Here is a 10239-nt window from a genome sequence, read left to right as displayed (position 1 = left end):
CCCAAGTTTCGTTTCGCCTGAAATCGGTGCGAATGCGCAACGCAACGAAATAATTAAAGGTCTTTGGCGAATCCTTTCGAAGTTATGTTGCGATTTCAGACTAAACGAAACTAGAGCACTGCCTACATAAAAAGTTAAAGCATGTGTGATGGGCGTGTTCGTTGACACAGCCAGCGGATGGTGACAGCTCTTGAAGGATTTTGAGTTTGTTTTGAATAGATGTTTCCGAACACGTGTGACTAATATTGCGAATAGGCCTAGGCCCAGGCCTATAGGCTGTAGGCTAGTAAACATATTAGCCTACATTAAAAAACAGACCAGTCTTTCAAAATGTTTTTTTACGCGTTGCGAATGGAAGGCATCAGCTACGCACCTGGTGTAGCGCCCCTGTTAGAGTTAAGAGCTCCCAAACAGCACATACATCCCTCAAGCATGATTCAGTACAAGGACAGAGTGCCATGGGAGATGTGACAACATCTATTTGACTACTTATGTTTATTTGAGATTTTGGCTGGGTGATTGAGAACCTCTTAAACAGACCTTATCACTGTAAAAAGTAGGCTATGCAATCAAACAACATAAAATAATAATAATTAAAGGCTGATAAAAAAAAAATAAATCTGAACGCATTTTACAAAAAGGTTGACATTGCTGTTTTTACATAGTACCACAGCAGACCACTGGGTGGAGCCCAAGAGTCATTTCAGTGGTCATTTGGCCTAAAGCAGAGCGGTATGGCTCTGGCCTAAAGGACATGGGTATTTCACTGTATGACGCCATTCTCTTGTGAGGTGTTGCTTCAGCATTCTCTTTAGTGCTCACCTGTTTACCTGTTTACCTGTCACCTGTGTGTGTATGTGTGTGTGTGTGTGTGTGTGTGTGTGTGTGTGTGTGTGTGTGTGTGTGTGTGTGTGTGTGTGTGTGTATGTGTGTGTGTGTGTGTGTGTGTGTGTGTGTGTGTGTGTGTATGTGTGTGTGTGTGTGTGTGTGTGTGTGTGTGTGTGTGTGTGTGTGTGTGTGTGTGTGTGAGTGTGTTGGACTGAGAGAGCAGAAACTGCTGCTGGAGGCCTGTGTATGCATTGGACTGAGACGGATCGGACAGAAGAATGAATCCTGCTCCTTCAGAAACACGACAACCATGCTCACACACTGATGCACAACACACACTCACATAGTTTCTTTCCCCATCTCTCACTCACACTCACATTCACAGCCACAAACACAAACACAGTGTTTTTCACTGTCTGTCTCACACACATTCAACATGGACTGGAGTATGTTTGGTAGTGTTATGGATCTGTGTTCTGGAGTGTGTTTGGTAGTGTTCTGGGTCTGTGTTCTGGAGTGTGTTTGGTAGTGTTATGGATCTGTGTTCTGGAGTGTGTTTGGTAGTGTTATGGATCTGTGTTCTGGAGTGTGTTTGGTAGTGTTCTGGGCATGGGCGTAGGCAGAAATCATAAAATGGGTGGGCCTAGAAAAATTCAGGTGGGCCTGAACCCAAAATATGAATATTCAAATTTGACAAATTATTTTAGAAATGGATTCCAAGTTAAATGATGAACATATGCGTCATTAGGCTACATAACATCGCAAGCAACGTTACCACTTCTCACAGCACTGGCAAGGTGTTTTCAATAGCTGAGGGACAGTGGTTGTCATTATAGCCTATAACGATTATCGTTTATATGGGCCTATTCCGTGCTACCGCTTTTAACGCACAACTGAGAAGGCGATTGCTATTAATCAGCTATAAGATGCTGCAACCTATCCGAAACGTCTACCAAGCCTTCTCTGGGTCTGTACTAGGCTATATCTTAGGTAGGCTATTAGTTTACAAGCGCTTTTGCACACCTCTTTTGTGGGGACAGGTGCGTTGGAATAGGTTTTAACCAGTTAGCCTACTTAAAAGAGAGAAGAGAGAATCCCGCACACTGTCCATTACGCATGCATATTCACAGTATTCACGACGTTTCCGTCATAGACCTTCTTTATGACCGAAACGTCGTGAATACTGTGAATACAAGTTTGCATGCGTAATGGACAGTGTGCGGGATTCTCTCTTTTAAGTATATCTTGGGTATTGCCGTCAATATTCAAATAAAATATGTTTTCCTTTTTTATTTAATTCGCTTATGCACCCAGTTCCCAAACGTTTGCTGATACTGATTTAGACATAATGCAACTTTGGCTGTTTGTGGACATCGTGCCATTTACCTGTGAGATTATTATGTCAGTCAGCTGGGTCCGTGTATGCTTCGTTCATTTGATATTCGATTGAGAATCAAAAATCAAAAAATACAAAAATGACTTGTTATTTCATTATGTGTTTATGAATGTGATACGAAGAAGCAATTAACGCTTTGTTTATCAGACTTTCGATTTCGTGGTCAGATCAAAAGTAGAACATTTTAAAAAAATGACTTAGGGACTAAATTGATTTTGATATTTATGTTTTTCCGATTGCTGTGACCCCGGAAATTATTTATTGACTTCCAATTGCCAGCTGCTGCTTCTGTCAGACCAGTCCGAATATAACTTTACCATAGGCTATACACAATTTATCCTAAAGACTATGGTTAGCCAAGGCTATAGGCTATTTAAACGTCCCTTCAGCTGACAATCTAGGTTTTTCTAATATTGTTTGCTCTGCTTGTGAATGAAGTTGTGGTCCACTTTTTGCTAAAATAGCCCATAGCCTATATTTCACATGTCTTTCGTCCGAGTGGTTGTAGTGTAGTGATGGCACAGAAAACTCCTGCAGCTGTTGTGAGCAACGCGAGCATGCGCACAGAAACCAGTAGTTGGGGAAAAGCAGACATACAAACATAACACCGGGGCAATGCTACAGCGGACTTAAACTGCCACCTCGTGGCGATAAGTTGTAATACAATTCAATGTGCGTGAATTAAGTGGCCACTTCAGAACCGCACTCACTCGTTATCTTTTAATTCTTTATTGTAGCACCATGCCTAAAAAAACAAACGCGTTTCGGCGTCAAACCGTCAGTGTGTCAACCCACTGTAGCCTACTTCCATGCAATAACATGGCCTGATAGCCTAGGCTACTACAGACTAATCATTAGGCTACTTCTATAATCATGGAGCAACGATTTGGGCGAATGCAATGTTCAAGAAAACAGGCACGAGAAGGGAGATGATTTTCTGACGATTCAACGATGACACTGAGTTGCGCAAAGTTCTGGTTTGCCAGACAATATTTTCTGTCGCTAAAATTGCCAAAAGTCGCTAAAGCTAGCAACAAATAAGTCACTAAATTGGCAACACTGAGCACTGAAAGACCAAGGAAGTGACTTTGAATGGACTTCCTGGTCACAGCAATCGGAAAAAAATAAATATCAAAATCAGTTAGCCCTGAGTCCGTTTTTTAAATGTTCTACTTTTGATCTGACCATGAAATCAAAAGTCTGTAAAACACAACGTTATTTGCTTCTTCGTATCACATTTATAAACAAATAATGAAATAACAAGTGATTTTTTGATTTTTGGATTTTGGATTCTCAATTGAATATCAAATGAACGAAGCATACACGGACCCAGCTGCACTCTCTCACGTCCTTTACAGCATTGATTCCCGGGGTAGGAGATTTTATTTGAGTCGACCGTATAGTGACAATTTAGGCAATTCTAAATATGATCTTGTCGGAGAGATCAGCCGCAGTTGTAACGAAGGGACATTGAGACCTGCTGCGTCTACTTTGATTAGCAGGTTAATGAACTGCACTCATAGGACTACAGATATTCGTTTGTTTAGCTTCAAATAGCTAGGCTTCGTCTGTCTACTTTTAAATAATATGACGCTGAAGCCCTGGCAGATGCGTGTGGCGCCTGCTCAGCTACGAGTACCGAAAGAATCTCCTTGTGTATATTCACTCCATGTTGGCCTACCATAACTTCCCAGCTATTTATCTCTTTCTGTAAAATAACTACATGCATTTGTTCAACTTTATGAGCCAGAATAACGTAGCCTAGGCTAGCTGGGCTGTTCGGAACGCACACATTTGGTTTGCGCACGAGAGAGAATGGCAGCGTTAAGTGCATCTGACGTAGAGCAAAATATATAGCATATTTTTATTATAATCGTGGGTAGGTGTTGGGCGCCAGGTAGTGGTAACTATCACATCAGAATATTGCCACAATGTTCCTCTTGTTCATTCACGTCTGAAAATGCCACACCAGTCAGCGATATAGTTTTGAGTTAGTAAAACGAAAGTTTCTGCGTTTGTTACGCACAGAGTTGGGTGGGCCTGATTGACAGGTGGACGGGCCCAGGCCCATCCGGGCCCACCCGTGGCTACGCCTATGGTTCTGGGTCTGTGTTCTGGAGTGTGTTTGGTAGTGCTATGGATCTGTGTTCTGGAGTGTGTTTGGTAGTGTTATGGATCTGTGTTCTGGAGTGTGTTTCGTAGTGCTATGGATCTGTGTTCTGGAGTGTGTTTGGTAGTGCTATGGATCTGTGTTCTGGAGTGTGTTTGGTAGTGCTATGGATCTGTGTTCTGGAGTGTTTGGTGGCGATCTGAATAGTTTAGGTTCAAATGTATGACAACCTAGGAAGAAGGCGGCAGGCGGAGGTAGCTGCGCTCTCTGAGTGCTTTTCTAGTTACCTCCGTCATCAGGGACCGGCGTTAGTTTGTTTGTCTGTCTGTTTGTCTGTCTGTTAGCAAGATGGCTCTGTAAGTAATGGATGGATTTCGATGAAATTTTCAGGGAAGGTCAGACATGACCCAAGGAAGAAATGTATTAAATTATGGGATTGATCCGTAACACCGTCGGGATTCCGGAGCCGTTTATGTGTTACGATTAGTCGTGTAATTGCATGGTATGGCCACATGGTGGCGATCGGAATAGTTTAGGTTCAAATGTATGACAACCTAGGAAGAACAATACAGGCAGAGGTCTGTGCTCTCTGAGTGCTTTTCTAGTTATTTATGCTATCAGTTATTATTTCTCTGTGAGTTCCTTCTTGGGCATCTTACCTCATGTTACACTGAAAATATATGTTTTTGTCATGGGTGGATATTATTTCAAATATCACACAAAACAGCTCAATGCATTTGCATTTTTGTTTGTGGTGCAGGCTATATGGAATTGTTTCCTGAGGCTGTGAGGCTTCTTTATATTCTGTTGCTTTCACACAGGATGACCATCTGCCAAACAGGGAACACAGTAGGACCCATATGGCAAACAAACCTTTATTTATGCAGACAGACAGGACAATCAGACGCTGACTTTACATTCACAGCTGATTACATTCAGAGTGTTTTGGTATTCCTTGGTCTGTATCAATGTAGTAAAACAAGAAATGTTAAACACTTTTTGTAAAAATATTGTCTTAGTGCAAATGGTAACACACGACTGTGTAAGACTTGTACAAGCGAACCACAACCTGAAACCTTTAAGCAAACATTCAAACTTACATTTTTATGTTACAATACCATACTGACCATTATATGAACTTGGACATTTATGCTACACTACACTACGTATCCTTCCTCTTCCTCTGTGTATCTGTGAGGAGTCTGAGCCCAGTTCCCAAAGCTGAACCACTAATGCCTCCTACTGCAGCAGGGGCCATGCAGCTCATACCAGACCAATACCCAACTGACAACACTCACAACAGCTTCACTGATGATTTCACACCTGAGATATAAAACCCAGGGTAGAGTGTGTGAGTGAATGTGGTCTGGACTCTGTGCAGGAGGGTCATTGTGTCAGACACATTGTAGAAGGCCAGAGTTCCTGCCCTGTGATCCACATACACTCCTATTCTGGAGCTGGCCACTAGAGGGAGTTTAGTCTGTTTTTTGCTGTGATAGAAAGAGCAGCTGGAGCTGGAGCAGTAGGTGCACAGCATCCAGGCCTGGTCACTACCTCCAAACCAAGACTCATGACCCCTCCTGCTGATGCTTTTATATGAGACTGCTATATCAACATTCCCACTCCGCTCCACCTCCCAGTAGCTGCGTCCAGACACACCCTCCCTACACAGCACCTCAGCATACATATTAAATCTCTCTGGGTGATCAGGATATGCCTGGGACGTATCGCTCCGCTCCACCCTCCTGTTCCCCTCAGACAGATAGAGGAGTCCATTAGCTGTGTTTGGATCCAGAGTGAAGTGACAGGAATCTGATGATGGAGAATGCAACACAAAGGACAGAATGCTTCAATGTTAAGTGTGTGTTTACTTATCACATATACAAAGTATGAGCCAATTTGGCCGACCCCCATCTTCCAACCTCTGCCTGGTTCTCATGCAATGACTCTTAAACGTGTTAAATTAAAGCTTGATCTTCAATTGTGTTTTGGAATAATGTGCTGCATAGAATGACACTCACATTGTAGGAATTCCTCTCTGGTTGTAGGTTCAGGAAGCAACATAGCCTGAACTTTAGCCACTATAGTAAAAGAACCAGTCATATTATAAACAACTGATTTAAAGCGGTGTAAATGTACACAAACATCTACTTCAGTATAAAACATATACACAGTAATACATCAGGAATATCAGGAGTGTGACCAACCTGCGGCAGATATCTTCATGAGTTCCTCTTTGCAGAAATCCTCCAGCTGCCCCTTTAGTGAGGAGACAGATTTCTTCACAGCCTCAAAAGAAAGGCTTTGGTCAACACAGGTACTGGACACGGCTTTAGTCTCAGGTGTGCTGCTCACTGACTGGAATGTCTAAATAGAGAAACACATCACAGAGAGAGAAGGACAAAGAAAGACAATATCACTACAGAGCATACGGCACTAGTCAGAAATCAGATATTGGGGATAGATCATATAGACTAGATCTCAGTAGATCATAGATCACGTATTCCATGGTATTTTTTGCAGACAGGCTTATACAATATAGGCTACAGCAAATGACAGTATGAAAATACTGTTCATTGTTATCTTCAGTTACGACTTGAGTCAAGAAAATAACAACCCAACATACTCATACTCAATTTTTGTGAGCAGAACAAAAACATTCTAAACAGATCTGAAAGGTCATGGGGTTAAAGTGCTGCATGAGGTAGATTAATGCCATCAGCACATCCTGTGCCCTCATAACCTATCAGCAGTTACCTTGAGGAAATGGATGTGGTCCTCTGTGTGTGAAAGCTGCTCCAGCTCAGCATCTCTCCTCTTCAGCTCAGCAATCTCCTGCTCCAGTTGCTCCAGATGTTCTTCAGCCTGACTCACCTCAGCCTTCTCCTGACCTCTGATCAGCTCTGTCACCTCAGAGCGCCTTCTCTCAATGGAGCGGATCATCTCAGTGAAGATCCTCTCACTGTCCTCCACTGCTGTCTGTGCAGAACTCTGATACGTAACGAGACACATAAATACACATGATCCATCTGAAGCAGCCCTCACTCAGCTCTTCCACAAAGCAGTGTGGCACTAGAGGAACTAGAAGGTGACTGAGCATTACTCCTCTTTTGGCTAACTGGGAGAAAGCGCTAGTCCCGAACTGCACAACAGCACTAACTCAGCACTAACTGAGGCCTAAAACAGTGGCAGCTAGTCCTCTCCTGTGGTCAGTAGGCCTACTCACCTTGAGTGTCTCCACAGCCTTCCTCAGCTCCTGCAGCTCCTTCTCTCTCTCCAGGATTCTCTGCTGAAATCTCCTCTGGGTCTCTCCCAAGTGTGTCTATGTTGAACAAATGAATCACATCCACACTACAGTTACAATTAGCCTATTGGACATGTTAGACAATTCCTCAAGGGCTGCTTAATCATAGTGAGCTCCTGAACACAAGGCTATGGTGTTGATCTGTGTATTATGATGAGCCGATTACTGAGAAGGCTGTCGTGACCATCTGGTTTTATTAGCCTAGGCCTACTTCAATACAGATAAATGATTTCATGGTTATTCACTCTCTGCACACAAACGTTTTTATTGCGGTCTTATGAAATTCTATGAGTCTATAGCCTGTTCCAATTAGTTACATTTGAAGTAAGCTATGGCCAAGTTATACCCAAACTGCCGTCCTTACCTGTTCCTCCTTTCTCCCTGCAGACGCTGACACAGTGTCATGGCCTTTGTGTTCATCCATCACACAGAGCAAACACACACACGTTTGATCTGTACGGCAAAACACCTCCAGAGGCTTCTCATGCTGGGTGCAGATCCTCTCCTGTAGCTGACCAGTGGCATCCACCATCTTGTGTTTTCGTCTAGGATTAACATCGTTGTGAGCTTTATAGTGAGTTTCACAGTAAGACACCAGACATTCCAGACAGGACTTCACAGCTTTGAGTTTTCTCCCAGTGCAGACGTCACACTCCACATCTCCAGCTCCAGCACATACAACAGGAGCAGGAACAACAGGTTGAATTCTGCTCTTCCTGTATTGTTCCACAACCTCAGCAAAAATATTCTTTTTGTTTAAAACGGGTCTCGGAGTGAACGTCTGTCTGCACTGGGGGCAGCTGTAGACTCCCTTCTGATCTTCCTGATCCCAGCAGTCCTTAATGCAGCCCGTGCAGTAACGGTGTCCACAGTGAAGAGTGACTGGATCCCTCAGTAGATCAAGACAAACAGGACATGTAAAAAGGTCCTGATTACTCTGAGTGGCTTCTGCCATTTTTCTTAAGCGCATACAAGGACATACAATACAAGCCTACGAAGCTTCGTGAACGACAACACCTGCTCTACCCAACGTAGCCTACGAAAGTTTAGTTTCTTAATAATGGGCGTGGATAGATAGGCTATCTTGAAAAACAATTCCTTGTTCGCTCATTGACTAAGATTTCCACCAAATAGGCTAACAGCGCGATGAGTTTAGTTGTCGCTCGTTGTTTTTGTATATTTGCTCTGCATGTAAAACGAAGCGAATAATCACAGGATGAGCGTACGTGCTCATGCTGGATATTAAGCAGAGGTTGAAAAATCCAGCTTCAGGAAGTTAAAATCCCACTAATGGGTTCTACTTGTGCACTTAACACAGGTGATCTCTCTGATTGGCGGCTCTAGAGTTGTGCTAATTAGAATCAGCTGGTTTAAATGAATGGTTGGCACAGGACTTTTACTTTCTCATATTAGGCTAGTCTACATCAATTCAAATTTCAAATCTACAGTATGGAACATTTGGGAAAACAAGGAATTTATTTGTTGGTGACACAAATAGGTTAAGTGTAGGCCTACAAAAACAACGGGGAGGGGGATGTATATTTACAAGGACTATATAGTCGGCTGTAGCCTAAAATTATATTTTTGAAAAGAGGATTGCGCAGTAGTAAAATCTTGTTTGAAATATGACACGCTGAATAGCCTAACATTCTACGTCATTTGTGTGATAAGCAGGTGCTGTGTGGTAGGCTATTGGACGATTCAACCTGTTTTTATGGCTGCGTTCAGACTGCCAGCCAAATTCCGATTTTTAGCCCATTCAGATTTGAAGCGGATGTCACTTTTGAAGTCTGAACAGTGACAGATCACATGAAATCCGATTTTTGCTTGGATCCAAACCACATCAAGGGGCCAGTTGTTAAAAAAATGTAGGCTAATCCGGATCAAAATTTAATCCAGATTTGGAAAAAAATGTTGCTATCCAGGAACAGGTCATCCGTCTTACTTTTCAGTCGGTTTTTCAGAGCAACATGGGCCAGTTGTTCAAAGGTAGGCCCTAATCTGATCGGATTTTGGTTATCGGATTGGATCAAATCTGCAAAATGAGTTGTTCAAAAGGGAAAGAAGGATTCTGAAATCAGATCAGATCATGTAATCCAATCCTAGTTCAAAAATGGATCAAACCTTCAGTTTGTGTTGTTCAAAACTTTTCAGCAGGATTTGGATATTTTTGATCCAAAAAAACAGGATTACCCTGATCCCAACAAGGGGTAGGATTTCAAGGTGGATTTCAGGAAGAAAATGTACTAAAACTTTAAAATTGATTATATAATACATTTGAAGCTGTATACCAGAGGTGCTACTTTTAGAGTTAAAATGCCTACTCTTAATAAAAAGAGTCCTAAAGTTAGTGACAAGCCCATTACTTTTAGGAGTTTCTCCTAGATTTGCCTGGAGCTACTTTAAGCCCTAAAATTCTTTGTAAATATTGGCCCTGATCATTCAGAGCCAGGTGTTCGTCACTTTTACTGTAAATGTCCCCCAGAAACATTTTGGTTTTGTTTTGAGTTTCGGAGTGTGTTTCTGATTTTAATGTGTTTTGAGTTTTTTTTTTAAAGTATATTTTTTGGCCTTCTTTGCCTTTATTATGATAGGACAGTG

General features: G+C 42.3%; 1 protein-coding gene across 1 annotated transcript; it reads right to left on the bottom strand.

Moving 5' to 3' along the window:
* Window positions 1-5199: 5199 nt before the first annotated feature.
* LOC134088446 (tripartite motif-containing protein 16-like) lies at window positions 5200-8898 on the bottom strand. Its single transcript, XM_062542410.1, has 6 exons — window positions 8003-8898; window positions 7561-7656; window positions 7092-7325; window positions 6542-6701; window positions 6356-6415; window positions 5200-6146 (listed from the first exon to the last, which is right to left on the bottom strand). Exons 1-6 carry the CDS (start codon window positions 8606-8608, stop codon window positions 5629-5631), a joined length of 1674 nt encoding a protein of 557 aa, XP_062398394.1. The 5' UTR covers window positions 8609-8898; the 3' UTR covers window positions 5200-5628.
* Between the last annotated feature and the right edge of the window lie 1341 nt (window positions 8899-10239).

This window comes from Sardina pilchardus, chromosome 8 (genome assembly GCF_963854185.1).
Source record: "Sardina pilchardus chromosome 8, fSarPil1.1, whole genome shotgun sequence".
Classification (NCBI taxonomy): domain Eukaryota; kingdom Metazoa; phylum Chordata; class Actinopteri; order Clupeiformes; family Clupeidae; genus Sardina; species Sardina pilchardus.
Note: the sequence above shows the minus strand (reverse complement) of the source record. Positions and strands in the feature narration are given on the sequence as shown.

Excerpts from the sequence above, each read along its gene's own strand:
- LOC134088446 (XM_062542410.1), bottom strand. The coding sequence starts at position 8,608 with ATGCGCTTAAGAAAAATGGCAGAAGCCACTCAGAGTAATCAGGACCTT. Across the intron at positions 6,702-7,091 it reads ACCACATCCATTTCCTCAAG|ACATTCCAGTCAGTGAGCAG; the intron begins GTAACTGCTGAT and ends TTCTCTATTTAG. Across the intron at positions 6,147-6,355 it reads CAGAGAGGAATTCCTACAAT|ATTCCTGTCACTTCACTCTG; the intron begins GTGAGTGTCATT and ends CTCCATCATCAG.